The sequence below is a fragment of the Rhinoderma darwinii genome, chromosome 2, assembly GCF_050947455.1.
Source record: "Rhinoderma darwinii isolate aRhiDar2 chromosome 2, aRhiDar2.hap1, whole genome shotgun sequence".
NCBI classification, from domain to species: domain Eukaryota; kingdom Metazoa; phylum Chordata; class Amphibia; order Anura; family Rhinodermatidae; genus Rhinoderma; species Rhinoderma darwinii.
Genome location: NC_134688.1, coordinates 328809933 through 328825656, shown reverse-complemented (window position 1 = coordinate 328825656; position 15724 = coordinate 328809933). Strand labels below are relative to the sequence as shown.

At 42.1% G+C, this 15724-nt stretch overlaps 1 protein-coding gene across 8 annotated transcripts in view; it reads right to left on the bottom strand.

The window, feature by feature from the left end:
* Window positions 1-15724, bottom strand: part of AMPD2 (adenosine monophosphate deaminase 2) — a 226115-nt gene that overhangs the window by 21545 nt on the left and 188846 nt on the right. For all 8 annotated transcript variants that reach the window (XM_075853644.1, XM_075853647.1, XM_075853645.1 and 5 more), the window contains 2 exons: window positions 13849-14012; window positions 7570-7690 (listed from right to left, as the gene is read on the bottom strand). In XM_075853644.1, the coding sequence (XP_075709759.1) occupies window positions 7570-7690; window positions 13849-14012 (285 nt within the window). The remainder of the gene's footprint in view (window positions 1-7569; window positions 7691-13848; window positions 14013-15724) is intronic.

The window sequence follows — 15724 nt, the reverse complement described above, 5'->3', positions numbered from 1 at the left end:
CTTCGGTCGACCAGACTACTCGTACCTGACATTAGATGAGCAGGAGCCTTCGGTCCACCAGACTACTCGTACCTGGCATTAGATGCGCAGGAGCCTTCGGTCCACCAGACTACTCGTACCTGGCATTAGATGCGCAGGAGCCTTCGGTCCACCAGACTACTCGTACCTGGCATTAGATGCGCAGGAGCATTCGGTCCACCAGACTACTCATACCTGGCATTAGATGCGCAGGAGCCTTCGGTCCACCAGACTACTCGTACCTGGCATTAGATGCGCAGGAGCCTTCGGTCCACCAGACTACTCGTACCTGACATTAGATGCGCAGGAGCATTCGGTCCACCAGACTACTCATACCTGGCATTAGATGCGCAGGAGCCTTCGGTCCACCAGACTACTCGTACCTGGCATTAGATGCACAGGAGCCTTCGGTCCACCAGACTACTGTTGGGGGCTGCCTTTACTTCCTAAAATTAAATATTGACTTGTTCCGAGATAAGTGCCTAACTCTGGTTAGGCCTCATGCACTTGAACTTACATTTTTCTCCGCAATTACTGATCCATTCATTTCTATGGGCCAGACACCTTCCCGTATATTTACGGGTGTGTGTCCAGGCCGTAGAAATGACCCGCAAAAAATATAACACGTCCTATTTTTTGCATTTACGGACCGTGCTCATATACTTTTCAATGTGAGTACAGTGCGCAAATGCGAATGACAGTCCGCAGCCCGTCCGAGCAGTATTTACGGACCGTAAATACTGCAGGGATGTGAGCATGAGGCCTTAGAGTCCACTTTATTTTTTTTCTTTGGAATCCTTAATATAAAAACCTGGGACCCAAAGTTTCATAATACTTAAAAGCTATGAACAACATATTTTTTTATGAAATGCATTTTTTATTTTGTGTTAAAAACATAATGAAAAAAAAAATATGCAGCTTCACTTCTGCAGCGATTTACTAAGCTCATTTCTGCTCAAGTCAAAGTCAGGGCTTAGAAGAATGCTCAGGAGCACACAGCAGCCCGAGCCATCAGAGCAACTACGTAACTCGCAGATTTGGCTGGGAGCATGATTCTGCAGCTTATATGTAATGTGATACTTAGAACCTGCAGAAGTGAAATGGGAAATTATTTTTACATTTTTTTAAAATAAAAGTAAATTACAAGTTATTTTTAACACTAAATAAATTATTTAATTAAAAAAAAAAAAACACACCAAAAGGTGTTCATAGTTTTTAACTGCCAACGTATCAGTGGCATTACTGAGGCCCCTCTAAATTATCAATATCTATTGGGTCCTTGACCCGTTTATTGCATAATGTATTTATTGTTACTATTGTTAATTTATTGTCTAATGTTCTTTTTCCCCCTTTTATTTCTGGTATCTTGATAGATCTATCCCCTATACCATTACTAGTATTATTCTGTGTCTACAACCTTTTAGCAATACGTTGGCCTTCCTCCAGAATATTTTTAGTTGTTTTCTATGATAACTATATTATTTTATAATGCCAGATGGTTGTATTCGCCCATGAAAAGGCATTAAAGAGGCTCTGTCACAACATTATAAGTTCCCTATCTCCTACATAATCTGATCGGCGCTGTAATGTAGATAACAACAGTGGTTTTAATTTAGAAAAATGATAATTTTTGAGCAAGTTATGACCTATTTTAGATTTATGCTAATGACTTTCTTAATGGACAACTGGGTGTGTTTTGACTTTTGACCAAGTGGGCGTTGTACAGAGGAGTGTATGAGGCTGACCAATCAGCGTCATACACTTCTCATTTTTCCAGCCCATTGTTACAGTGTGATTGTGCAGTGAAAGAAGCTGGGCAGGAACAATGAGAAGTGTATGAGGCTGATTGGTCACTGATTGGTCAGCGTCATACACTCCTCTGTACAACACCCAGTTGGTCAAAAGTAAAAACACGCCCAGTTGTCTATTAAGAAACGAATTAGCATAAATCTAAAATAGGTCATAACTTGCTAAAAAATTATCGTTATTCAAAATAAAAAAAACTGTTGTTATCTACATTACAGCGCCAATCAGATTATGTAGGAGGTAGGGCACTTAAAATCTGGTGACAGAGCCTCTTTAAGCTTTCCTCAATACCTGAAATGCAAACCTGACATAATTTGTGTCCAAGAAACATATTTTTCACTTTATCAAATACCTTAATTCTCATTATTTTGCCTAGCCTCTACTCCAAAAACAACGTATTCAAAAACAAATGTCTCAATACATCTTGGGTTAATTAATCAAAGATAAACTTATGTACTACTACAAAACCATAAGGATTTCATTAGCTCATCTATACAAAACCTATAAAGTTGCCCAAATAGCACAGCGGGTTGTTGTTGATAAAGGCTTTGAGGCACCTCTTTGGGTCTCTCTGGAGACCTCCAAAATATTCCCCTTTATCTTACCAGCCCTATAATATGGACCACTTTTTCCCTTCCTCCAACTCCCTAATGGGACTCAACTTTCTGTTTCATCACCCCGATGGGTTTTCTACCTGTTCTAACCTCATGTGAACGTAATAGCATACAAGCTCCACTGCAGAACGATCTAACGTGTTCCCTCTACAGTGACTTTCAGCAACCACCTGCCAACACTAAATTTCCGTTTACAATACAGTGGGAATGGGACTGAAATATCCATCTTAGCATTTTTCAGTGGTGTCACGGTTATACTAAGGTTTAAAATGGCAGTCAGCAAGTCTCCCATGCAGAAACATCGACAAAACACACCTGGTTCCAAACAGAATTCTTCCCTTTAACCCAGCCACATCCACTGTCAGGCCGGGTTCACACGACCTATTTTCAGACGTAAACGAGGCGTATTATGCCTTGTTTTACGTCTGAAAATAAGGCTACAATACGTCGGCAAACATCTGCCCATTCATCTGAATGGGTTTGCCGACGTACTGTGCAGACAACCTGTCATTTACGCGTCGTCGTTTGACAGCTGTCAAACGACGACGCGTAAAAATACAGCCTCGTCAAAAGAAGTGCAGGACACTTCTTTGGACGTTTTTGGAGCCGTTTTCTCATAGACTCCAATGAAAAACGCCGCGAAAAATGCGAGTTGCTCAAAAAAGTCTGAAAATCAGGGGCTGTTTTCCCTTGAAAACAGCTCCATATTTTCAGACGTTTTTGGTCACTACGTGTGCACATACCATCAGTGTTGCTGAGGCTGCTCGGATAGAGGAACTCCAACTCATATATGGTGGACTTGCCCCATGGTGTCAGGTCTCCGAATTGATAAACTCTTTAGGGTATTTTCACTCGCAAAACGGCTGAACAATACGGAGCTGTTTTTAAGGGAAAACAGCCTCTGATTTTCAATAGTTTTTTAAGCAGCAAACGTTTTTGGAGGCCGTTGAAACGAAACGCCATTTTTCCAATTCAAATCAATGGGCAGGTGTTTGGAGGCGTTCAGCTTCCGTTTTTTGGGGTGTTTACGGCCCGAAAAACTGATGAAAATAAGCTGTGTGAACAGACCCTTAACATTCAGATTGACCTTAATCCAGCTGTATTTCTTTTGGTAGACAGACCTCACACCAATAACCAGACTAAAGTTATACAGGTCATATGAATGGCAACGTGTATCAAAATTGCAGTTCAGTGGAAAACTTTGCCACCCACCCTATCAGTTGTGAAAGCAAGGATCTCAAAAACTACGCTCTATGAAAATCTCCACGCAATGCAAACACACTTTGGATCAATTTCTTGCTACATGCTCACCCTGGATTTCCTACCTTAAGGCCAAATGCACACAATACGTATTACGTGCAGATTTGACACAGATTTATGTGCAGCAAATCCGCAGCATAATACAGTACCAGCAAAGTAAATGAGATAGCAAGAAATTTCATCTACACGTTGCAGATTTTTTTCTGTACATAAATTCACCTGCGGTGCGTATTTTAAATTCCGCAGCATGTCAATTTATCTTGTGTTTCTGCTTGCGAATTGTATCTGACTAGTTTTTTAAAAAACACACCAAAATCCGCAGCATAAAAATGCAGGTATTTCCTCTTTTGGCCGGGTTTCCACGGGTCAGATACGCTGCGTAAAAACCACAGCGTATCTAACCTGGAATACACAGTACATCTGAAAACTGCACACATTGTGGTGCGTTTTTTCAGACGGAATTTTCACTGCAGAAAGCAGCGGTAAAAAACGCTCATACTTACGTAGGCCATTGTTATGGCGACGTGTTCCTCCTGTGCAGTCCAGTCCAACCTACCTGGAGGACGCTGCAGCCCATGTGACACTGCAGCCTGTGATTGGCTGCAGCGGCAGTCACATGGGATGCAACGTCATCCCAGGAGGCCAGATTGCAGAAAGAAAGGAGGCCTTCTGGGTATGTATGATTTTTTTTTTTCAGTTGAGATTTTTTGCGGCATAATCGCCGCAAAAGTCGCGACACTTTGTGTTGCAGATTTTGGATCCCCATTGAATTAAATGGGCAAAACCTGCAACAGAAAATCAACAAAAATGCAGCATAAATTGACATGCTGTGGAATTAAATTCCGTACCCCAGGTCAATTTATTAACATTTACGCTGCATTTTTTTTTCCGCAGTGTGAGCATAAGATTTTCTGAATCTCATCCACTTTGCTGCTACTGTAAATGCTGCGGAATTTCTGCACATAATTCCGTTGCGGAAATTCTGCAGCGTTTACTCTACGTGGGAACCCGGCCTTAAAGTGTAGCTAAACGTTTGACAAACTTCCGACATGTCATAGTGACATGTCAGAAGTTTGGATTGGTGGGGGTCCGAGCACTGAGACCCCCACCAATCGCTAGAACGAAGCAGCGGAAGCGCCCGTGTGAGCGCTCAGACATGCCAGAAGTTTGTCAAACGTTTAGATACGCTTTAAAATGTAAAATACGCACCTAAAAACGCATTAAAAAAATGCACTATTAGGTGCGGATTTTACCTGCGGTTTTGATGCAGATGGTTTACATTTACCGATCTTAGGGCCAGTTCACACGTTGCGTAAATACTGCGAAATTTCCGCAATGGAATTAGTTGCGGAAAATCCGCAGCAAATAGAGTAGAAGCAAAGTGGATGAGGTAAAACAAATCTCATCCACACGCTGCGTAAATACGGAGCGGAAATACAGCTCAGAAATTGACCAGCCGTGCGGAAATTAATTCCACCGCATGTCAATTGTCTTTACGTCAATTGTGTTTTATCCTTCTGGGATGACGCTTCTTTCCATGTCCCCACCGCTGCAGCCAATCACAGGCTGTAGCGGTGGTCACATGGATGAAACATCATCCCAGGAGTTGGCCTGGATGACGTCAGAGGGCCGGCCTCCTGGGATAACGCTTCATCCCATGTGACCACCGCTGCAAGGACTCACAGGCTACAGAGGCCTCCTGGGATGAAACGTCATCCCAGGAGGCCGATCAGGCCGATCTGCTAGCAGGCCGGCTAAGTGCTGAAGTTTTTCGCAGCGGACATTCCGGGATAAAAACTGCACCACAGTTTGGTGCACTTTTTCACCCGGAATTCCCTGCGGCGCATAGGGCGGATGCGCTGCGTGCTATTACGCAGTGTATCTGCCCCGTGTGAACTCAGCCTTATATTGTTTCTTCTGAATACAGCCTGCTGTAAGTAAGGGTATGTTCACACACTTACTAAAAAACTTCTGAAAATAGCGAGCTGTTTTCAAGGGAAAACAGCTTCTGATTTTCAGCCGTTTTTTTAGCAATTCGCGTTTTTTTATACAGTCAATGAAAAACGGCTCCAACAACAACTCAAGAAGTGACATGCACTTCTTTTGCGTGGTTGGTTTTTTACACGGTCGTTTTTCAAAACGGGCGCATAAAAAAATGCCCCGTCAGAACAGAACGCCGTATTTCCCATTGAAATCAATGGGCAGATGTTTGGAGGCGTTTGGTCTCCGATATTTCGGCCGTTTACGGTCCGAAAAGAAGCCGTGTGAACGTACCCTAAAAATTTAAGTTTTGTGGTTCTAAGACTTAAAGAGGCTCTGTCACCAGATTTTGCAGCCCCTATCTGCTATTGCAGCAGATAGGCGCTGCAATGTAGATTACAGTAACGTTTTTATTTTTAAAAAACGAGCATTTTTGGCCAAGTTATGACCCTTTTTGTATTTATGCAAATGAGGCTTGCAAAAGTCCAAGTGGGCGTGTTTAAAGTAAAAGTCCAACTGGGCGTGTATTATGTGCGTACATCGGGGCGTTTTTACTACTTTTACTAGCTGGGCGTTCTGACGAGAAGTATCATCCACTTCTCTTCAGAACGCCCAGCTTCTGGCAGTGCAGACACACAGCGTGTTCTCGAGAGATCACGCTGTGACGTCACTCACTTCCTGCCCCAGGTCCTGCATCGTGTCGGACGAGCGAGGACACATCGGCACCAGAGGCTACAGTTGATTCTGCAGCAGCATCGGCGTTTGCAGGTAAGTCGATGTAGCTACTTACCTGCAAACGCTGATGCTGCTGCAGAATCATCTGTAGCCTCTGGTGCCGATGTGGCCGACACGATGCAGGACCTGTGAGTGACAACACAGCGTGATCTCTCGAGAACACGGCTGTGTCTGCACTGCCAGAAGCTGGGCATTCTGAAGAGAAGTGGATGATACTTCTCGTCAGAACGCCCAGCTAGTAAAAGTAGTAAAAACGCCCCGATGTAACACACATAATACACGCCCACTTGGACTTTTACTTTAAACACGCCCAGTTGTACTTTTGCAAGCCTCATTTGCATAAATACGAAAATGGTCATAACTTGGCCAAAAATGCTCGTTTTTTTAAAATAAAAACGTTACTGTAATCTACATTGCAGCGCCGATCTGCTGCAATAGCAGATAGGGGTTGCAAAATCTGGTGACAGAGCCTCTTTAATTTAACTGTGGAAGGACCAAGAAATTAAGACCTCATTGCTCGCACACACACAAACAGCTGCTGATAAGGGGACTGGTGGTCAAAGTTTCTGGAAACTTGGGGATTTTCCACTGCGGTGCCTATAAAAACGGTGTTTACTCTCTAAGACGCGATTATTTCTGGAACGCCGACAGAATGACCGGCTGGTATTACGCTACTCTCATTAAATGGGGGGGGGGCGCTTCTGACATTGGCAACAGAGCGTTTAGTAGTTCATGCACACAACAGCAGAATCGTGGAAGCTTCACAGCTGCATTTGTATGTCTACTTTTTTGTATATCTTATATGTACAATATAATTTGATATATGTTTTGCACTTGAGAAAACGAAAGCTATTCAGTTATTGTGTGTGAACCGAAATATGCTTGCAATCATTCAATCTAATGTAAATCACCACCATATTTGAGCAGAAAATTATATATTTTCTTATGCCTTATATCTCCAATAGTTGTTTGGAACGAAACAATCAATTATTAAGCTATTTTTCTTTGCATCGGTATTCATAAATGAATCAAGTGTAAAATACTAAACACTAGTGGTAAAAGGAAAGGGCAATCATTTGTTCTTATTATGCATTTCAGAATTCAGTTCCGTTTATGTGAGTCATTTACACAAATAAAAATAAAATGTAAGCATCACCTTGCGTAGCAAGAGCCCATGTGAGATGTTCTGTGACAGCATGAATGCAGAAACAAGATGGTGAATAGGTCCAGCTTCTCCACAGTGTGGACGCAAAACAAAAGTATGAAATCCACGCTGCCTGTTACCGGGAAGAGAAAGAGACTACTGAAAATATATATTACATTTACAATTTTAACCATAGGAAAGCACAAAGAAGCATGGCATAATGTCTATCAACCCTTCACACTGTTTTCATCTCAATGGTTTTTTTTGTCAACAATAACTTAGAAAAATATTAAACTTGCAGAGCTCCTATAATCATCCACTTGTCTCTCACCCTTAGGGGATGTGCACACGTGGAGTTTTCAGGCGTATTTAGGGGAGTTTACGCCTCGAAAAACACCTGAATAAACTGAAGCAGAATGCCTGCAAACATCTGCCCATTGATTTCAATGGGAAATACAGCGTTCTGTTCCAATGGGGCGTTTTTTACACCTCATTTTAAAAAAACGGCGCATAAAAACACGCCGGTGAAAAAGAAGTGCATGTCACTACTTGAGGCGTTTTTTGGAGCCGTTTTTCATTGACTATAGAAAAACAGCTCCAAAAACGTCCGTAAAAAAACGCTGCGAAAAATGCGAGTGGCTTTAAAAACGTCTGAAAATCAGGAGCTTTTTTCCCATGAAAACAGCTCTGTATTTTCAGACGTTTTTGATTTTGTGTGTGCACATACCCTTACTTTTCCACTAGAGCCACCAACAGTGCATGTAACGTTTCCCACATATACATAACTACCCCATGCATAAAAGTGGCAATGGTACACAGAATGAATGGTTATTCCAGCTATTTAGTAAAACTATTTGCACTGTATGTGGGTGGATAAAAGGTGTCCCAGGTGTCCTTTAGGCTGTATTCACACGACAGAGTTAGAGTATCGGTCAATAAAAACGGCTGTTTTTCGCTGTCGTTTTGCATCCGTTTCCGTTCCGTGTTTCCGTTTTTAATTGGCCGATTTTGACACGTTTTTTTCCATGTACGTTTCAAAAACGGATGAATTTCATTTATCAATTTTATGCCCTCCGTAGATAATGCCACATACTGCCCTCTGTCGATAATGCCACACATTGGCCTCTGTAGATAATACCACACGCTGCCCTCTGCAGATAATGCCACACACAGCCCTCTGAAGATAATGCCACACAGCCGTCTGTAGATACTGCCACTGCCTCCCTGTAGGTAGTGCCACACAGCCCCCCTGTAGTGCTACATAGCCCCCTTGTCGGTAGTGCCATACATCCCCCTTGTACATAGCACCCCAGTAGATGGCACACCTCCCCCTTCCTATAGATAGCGACACCTTAGGAGACCGCTCCAGGAGAAGTCCCTGACTTCACTGTATAACTAGCGTTATACTAGCGTCTTTTGCTCTTGCAGGTTCGGATTTTTCCGACATAGGTGTACAACTTCTTATGGACCTATTAGAGGTGGTTCTCACTGAGAACTACTTCTTGTTTGCTGACTCCTTCTATATCCAGAGAAGGGGTACCGCCATGGGCTCTAATGTTGCTCCGACTTATGCCAACAAGTTCATGGCGGCCCTTGAGGAGCGACACATCTATGTATCCCACCACTTTAGCCATGTGCTCAGGTGGTGGAAATACATAGATTATATATTTGTCATCTGGATTGGCACTATGGCACAACTTTTGGATTTCTTTGAATTTCTTAATTTGATAGATGAGGACATCAAGTTCACGATGGAATCCTCTAGTAGGAGTTGAATTTTTTTTTGGACACCCTGGTGTATAGAGAGGGTGATAGGCCTGTTACTGACCTATACCAAAAGGATACTGACTGCAATAGTCTATTGCGATATGACAGTCAGCATCCTCGACGGATGGTAGAATCACTACCCTTTAGCCAAATGCTGAGGGTCAAACGAATAGTGGCAGAGCCCCAAAGTCTTGGTCCATGCCTTGATGAGATGCATGACAAGTTTGTTGAGCGTAGATAAAAAGGTCCCTTTTACAGAAACAGCGAGACAGGGTGGAGATGGTCACTAGGGAACAATTATTGATTCCTCATAAACGAGAAACTTCTGGTAGATTGGCTTTTGTTTCAACATACTCGGACATCAGTAACAGAGTCTCCAACATTATACACCATGAATGGGGTATTCTTGCAAATCTCACTGACACAGTTCCTGAATTTGGTAGGCCTCCACTTATGGCCTTTTGACGGCAAAAAAATTTGCGGGACCAACTAGTACATGCTGACGTGGGACCCCTTTGTACTAATCGCCAGTTAACCCTGGCTCCTAAAAAATTGGGATGTTTCCCTTGTCTGAATTGCACAAATTGTAATAATATGGTCAAGGGTAGTACCTTTTGTCACCCTATAAGTGGTAAGGTTTTTCACCTTAAACATTTTTTGACCTGTGCTTCGTCCCACGTCATATATGTACTTCAGTGTCCCTGCAAATTAATTTATGTTGGAGAGACTACTCAGGTGTGCCGATTTCGTTTAAACAAACATAAAACTACCATTAAAACTAAAAGATTGGATTTACCAGTGTCGTCACATTTGTTTCAGCGGGGCATGTGGTGAGTGATCTAAAGTTTTGGATTGTTGACCACATACCTATACATCGGAGGGGTGGAGATCGAGTCTTGAGACTTAAACATAGGGAGCTTGAATGGATTTTCAAGTTAAACTCCCTAGCTCCACAGGGTTTGAATATCGATTTTAAAGTTGGCGCGGCCATGAGGTGTTGATAACACCTTTTTGACTACTATTTGTTCATCTCATGTTACCTTGCTTGATCTTGAAATGTCATTTTTCTTTGTGTGTATCAGCTGAACACATTTTGCATATATGTTGTGTTGCGAAATTATATTGATTCGCAATATTTATTAATTCTATTTTTTTCAATATCATTTGCAGATATATCTTGCGGATTGGACCATCTCCTTTGATTTCGGAAACCCAAACATAATGTACTCGTGCCGAACACATTTATTCTGCTCATTTTGCATGGTTATTTTTCTAGGGCTTAACATATATTGGCATGTACTGCTTCAATGTCAACGATTATTCTATCCCCGTTTTTACTTGTGGATATACACATTTGTACATATTTTGATGGTATCTATTTTGCATATACTGAATTCGTGCCAATACCTGGTATCTCTATACCGGTTTTGATACAGTATATAGGACCTTTGGGGTATACCATTGTTTCCCCTCTCTGTCCCCATAGATATGCCATTATCCTGTCTTTGTATGGCATGTATTATTGTTGTAGTTCCCTGCCATGATGTAGTTCTATAGTCTATCTCGTTTTATGAGGTTGCTGGCATCAATTCTAGTGATTTTCCATCTTCCAAGATGGCCGCCGCACAAGTTTTTGAGCTACTGCACATGTGCGAGATTTGGATTGCATAGTCTCGCGGGATTTCGGCTCTTACTGTTAGATTAGATTTACTTCCGTATTTACACGTGGGATATACCCAGCTGCTGTACAGGGATGCCATAATCACATTAGGAGCAGGTTCCTCCCCTATCTGCATAATGACAGTATGTAATTTGCTTTTTAACATGTACACCTGGGTGATGTATTAATCACTTATTGACTGTTTACACTTGGACTGTTCTTTGTCTGTACCAGTCCCCTATTAAACTGTATGCACACATGTAATTATCACCCCTATTCATGTCTGTATTTTATGATTGCTTTATCTACAAATATTTATTATTTGAGTAACATTTTTTACTTGATCACCGCTCTATTGCTTAATGACTCTGTGAGTCCTTAAATACTCTGTGTTTTGATGTGTTTTATTATGCTTGAGAAAGATCCTGAGGGATTGAAACGTTGCATGGGTGAATAAAGGTTTTTCTACATTTTGGAAGTGCTGCCTCCTTGTCCATTTTTCTCCTGGAGCAGTCCCCTACTCCTGACGCTGTGGGGACCGCTCCCAGAGAAGTCCCTGACTTCACTATTCATGTATGGATAGTGAAGAAGTCAGGGACTTCTCCTGGAGCGGAATCCCTGGCCACAGCTTCGGCAAAGCTGTGGCCAGGGATTAGAGGGATTCCGCTCCTACAGGGAGCTGTAGTGGCGCTATGTACGAACAGACGGATGGGGGACGGGGTGCCATCTACCGGTGGGGGGGGGTGCCATCTACAAGGGGCCGTGGCAGCAAAGAAATATTCTCCTCACATGCACTTCACACTGTGAGGAGGAGGAGAGAGAGAGAGAGAGAGAGAGAGAGAGAAAGAGAGAGAGAGAAAGAGAGAGAGAGAGAGGCGGAAGGTACGGCCGTCACTCGGAGCACATTCAAGTAACGACTGTGCTTTACACGGCACCATAGACGTCTATGGGAGCCGTGCGGCCGGTGGAACGGCCCAAAAGAGGGAATGTTCAATTTTTTGATAGCCTGCCGGGCCGTCAAAAAATTGGACATGTGATTAGCCCCATTTGGGGTCTACTGTTCTTACTGTGGCTGTGTGTTAAATATACGGCCGCCACACAACCAAATTTCCCATTCGTGTGAATGGGGCCTAGGAACAGATTATTGTACATGAAGTAGAGAGAAGTGTTAGGGTATGTTCACACGGCAGCGTCTGTTACGGCTGAAATTACGGTGCTGTTTTCAGGAGAAAACAGCACCGTAATTTCAGCTGTAATGGCATGTGCAGGCGTCTTTCGCTGCGTCCATTACGGACGTAATTTCAGCTGTTTTTCCACGGAGTCCATGGAAAATGGCTCCATTTACGTCTGAAGAAGTGACATGCACTTCTTTGACGCGGGCGTAATTTTTACACGCCGCCTTTTGACAGCTGCGCGTAAAAAAAATGACCGTCGGCACAGAACATCGCAAGACCCATTCAAATGAATGGGCAGATGTTTGCCGACGCTTTTGAGCCGCATTTTCGGAAGTAATTCGGGGCTAAAACGCCCGAATTACGTCCGTAAATAGTGTGTGTGAACCCAGCCTTAGATTTCAAATGGCGCTCTGCTTATAACTATAAGGCCACCTTCATACGGCAGTATTTTGTTAAGCATTTTGCGGCAGTATTTGTAAGCAAAAAACAGGAGGGATCCAAATCAGGAAAAAGGCGCAAATCTTCCCATTATAATTTTTCTGTTTAGGTTCCACTTCTGATTTTAGCTTCCAAATACTGATGCAAATTACCAACCAAAATACTGCTGTGTGAATGTGGACTTACTCTAACGTCCATTACATGAAGTCATTACTAAACATCTCAGCTCTGTTACGCTACTAGATTGGCACTGGGCTGAGAAGAGAAAGCATCTCAGCAGTACTAATCTGCGGATCACATTGATTCCATTTTCGAAAAATGTTACTAACCACTCGCCACATTATGATGAAACTGTACGTCATGGCGCAGTGGGAGAAGTAAGCATCTAAGACGTTAGAAAGAGGGGACGACCCTTTCCGTCAGCCCAATGCCGCCCCTCCCCCATGTGATTGTGGGTTGCCAATGGTTGTCAAGGTAGCCTGGGGGGCCTAATAGGAGAAGGTAAATAGCACAATACACTGCAATTCATAGGTATTGCAGTGTATTGTACAATCGCTTGCTCAAGTTTCCTAGGGGGACTAAAAACATAAGGTAAAAAACTTTAAATAAAATGTTTAATATTGTACAAAAAAAAAAAATATTAAAAGCTAAAAAACCATTTTTCCCCTAAAGTAAAAAAGAAACAAATTGAAATATAATTGGTAGCGCTGCGTCCATACTAATAAAATATCGCTAGATTTAACCCACCGGGTAACCGCTGTATGAAAAAAGAAATGCTGTTTTTTAGTCCCTTCACTTCCCCAAAAAAATGGAATAAAAAATTATCAGAAAGGCTTATGTACCGCAAAATGTTAAGAATAGATATTACAGTCAGGGCCACAAAAACAAATAGTTTTTTTCTTATTTTTAGAAAATTGTTTTTTCTGTGAAAAAGTAGTACATCATAAAAAAACATAAAATTTGGTATCCCCGTAATCGTATTGACCTTCAGGATAAAGTTAACATGTAGTTTTTACTGCACGGTGAACGACGTTTCAACAAAGCCTAAAAAACTGAGGAATCATTTTTTTTTCCAATTCCACCCCCACAAAGAATTTTTTTTTAGTTTCCCAGTAAGTTTTATGGTACTTTAAATGGTGGCTTTTGAAATGCGGGGACGAGAAAATTTAAACTGAAAAACCGAAAAATGTCTGTGGTGCCAATGGGGTTAACAGTAATATAACAATATATAGTTAGAGTACTTTTATATACCTGCGTAGGTGATTGAGGATAGTCATATTGGCAAACATGTAGTATAAATAATAGGAATATGGGGGGTTTTCATCCTCCCTCCAGTTCTCTGGCAGTGGACTCTCCATATTAAAAATATGATGTTCTGGCTTAGATTCATCATCCACACTGTCAAACCCATCCACCTAAAGAAGCAAAATTAAGTAAACAATAATCAAATAGAAAAAATATACTAGTTTCTTGAAACCATGTAGAGAAATCTACAATGAAAATGTCATTTCAATTGAAGGAGGCATGTCTTTGCTTGTCCCAACATAGATTGTGACAAAATCTCGGTCTGTGTCCAGTATAAGAGTCCGGGGTGCATATTAATGTGCCATTGTACAGATACTGAATGATGTACATAACAAAAAGTAAAAGAAGACGTGAGAGTCAAACCCATTTTACTGCCAAACTTACTTGAAAATAGAAGCAACATTAAGGCTATATTCACACAGAGTTTTTGTTGAGTTTTTTGTCGCGGAAACCGCGCCGCAAAACTTGTCAAAAACAGGCCAAAAATGCCTCCCATTTATTTCAATGGGAGGCGGAGGCGTCTTTTTCCCGCGAGCGGTAAAACCGGCTCACGGGATAAAGCAGGGCGTTTACGCCTCTGACCTCCCATCATTGGGAGGCAGAGAAAGCGTATTTCGCTGCGTTTTATGCTCGCGACGCTCAATGACCGCGAAAATCTGCGTGCAGGGAGAGGAAAATCTGCCTCAAACTTCCAAACGGAATTTTGAGGCAGAATTTCCGCCTGCAAAAAACTCATTTTCAAATACCCTACTAGTGAATTCTAAGATAGCACATCTATCAACTATATGGAGTGACTACATACAAAAGTCTCTGACCCTGCATGTCTGAGAACTACTTCAATGGGCACTGCGTAAGGCCATGTTCACACAGGGCAGATACGCTGCATAAAAGTACACAGTGTATCCGCCCTGGAACCCAAAGGGATTTCTGCCTGAAAAACCGCACCAAATTGTGGTGCATTTTTTCGGGTTTAATGTCCAATGCGGAAAGTTTATACTTACCCTGTTCTCCGTAATCATGGCGATGTGTCCGTGCAATCTGGCCTCCTTGGATGACGCTGCAGCCCATGCGACCGTTGTAGCCTGTAATTGGCTGCAGTAATCTCAACATTTGCTATTTGTTGCGGGTTTTACCTTCCCATTTAATTCAATGGGAAAAATCGCAACAGAAAACCAGCAATGACATGCCGCGTATTAAAAAAACACACCGCAGGTCAATTTATGAAAGTTTTTTCGGCGGATTTTCTACGCAGCGTCTGGATGAGATTTGTTCAAATCTCATCCACACTGCTGCTACAGTAATACACTGCAGATTTTCCACAATAAAATCTGCAGTGTTTACGCTACGTGTGGACATACCCTAATGCTTCATTTCTTCTTTGGTGTCATTGCAATGAAATTGAACATGTGCTGGTGGGTTCCCCCAGTTTACAGCTAATAGCTGGGTGTCCCAGCGGCAGAAAACCATCTGACCAGCTTCATTGTCACAGCGCCCTTCTAATAAAATGGGACTGCAAAAAGTTTAATTTGTAAAAAAAACATGCTGTTTTTCTTTATTATTTCCCTTCGTTCAGACACTGAATATGATCGATAATTCTATTAAGGCGAATTCACTTTTTTCAGAACATATTAATTCCTGATCAGTATTTCAGGACTTCTTCACAATTTCATGTTGCATTTCATTCTCTGTAATGAGCTATTGCAGCTTGATTAGTATTCATAGTTTGAACCGCAGCAAAGGTTCATATACGGAGATGAAAAACGTTCAAATTATCAGACTTAGGACTCATGCACACGACCTTTGTTTTCTTCAGTGTCCTATC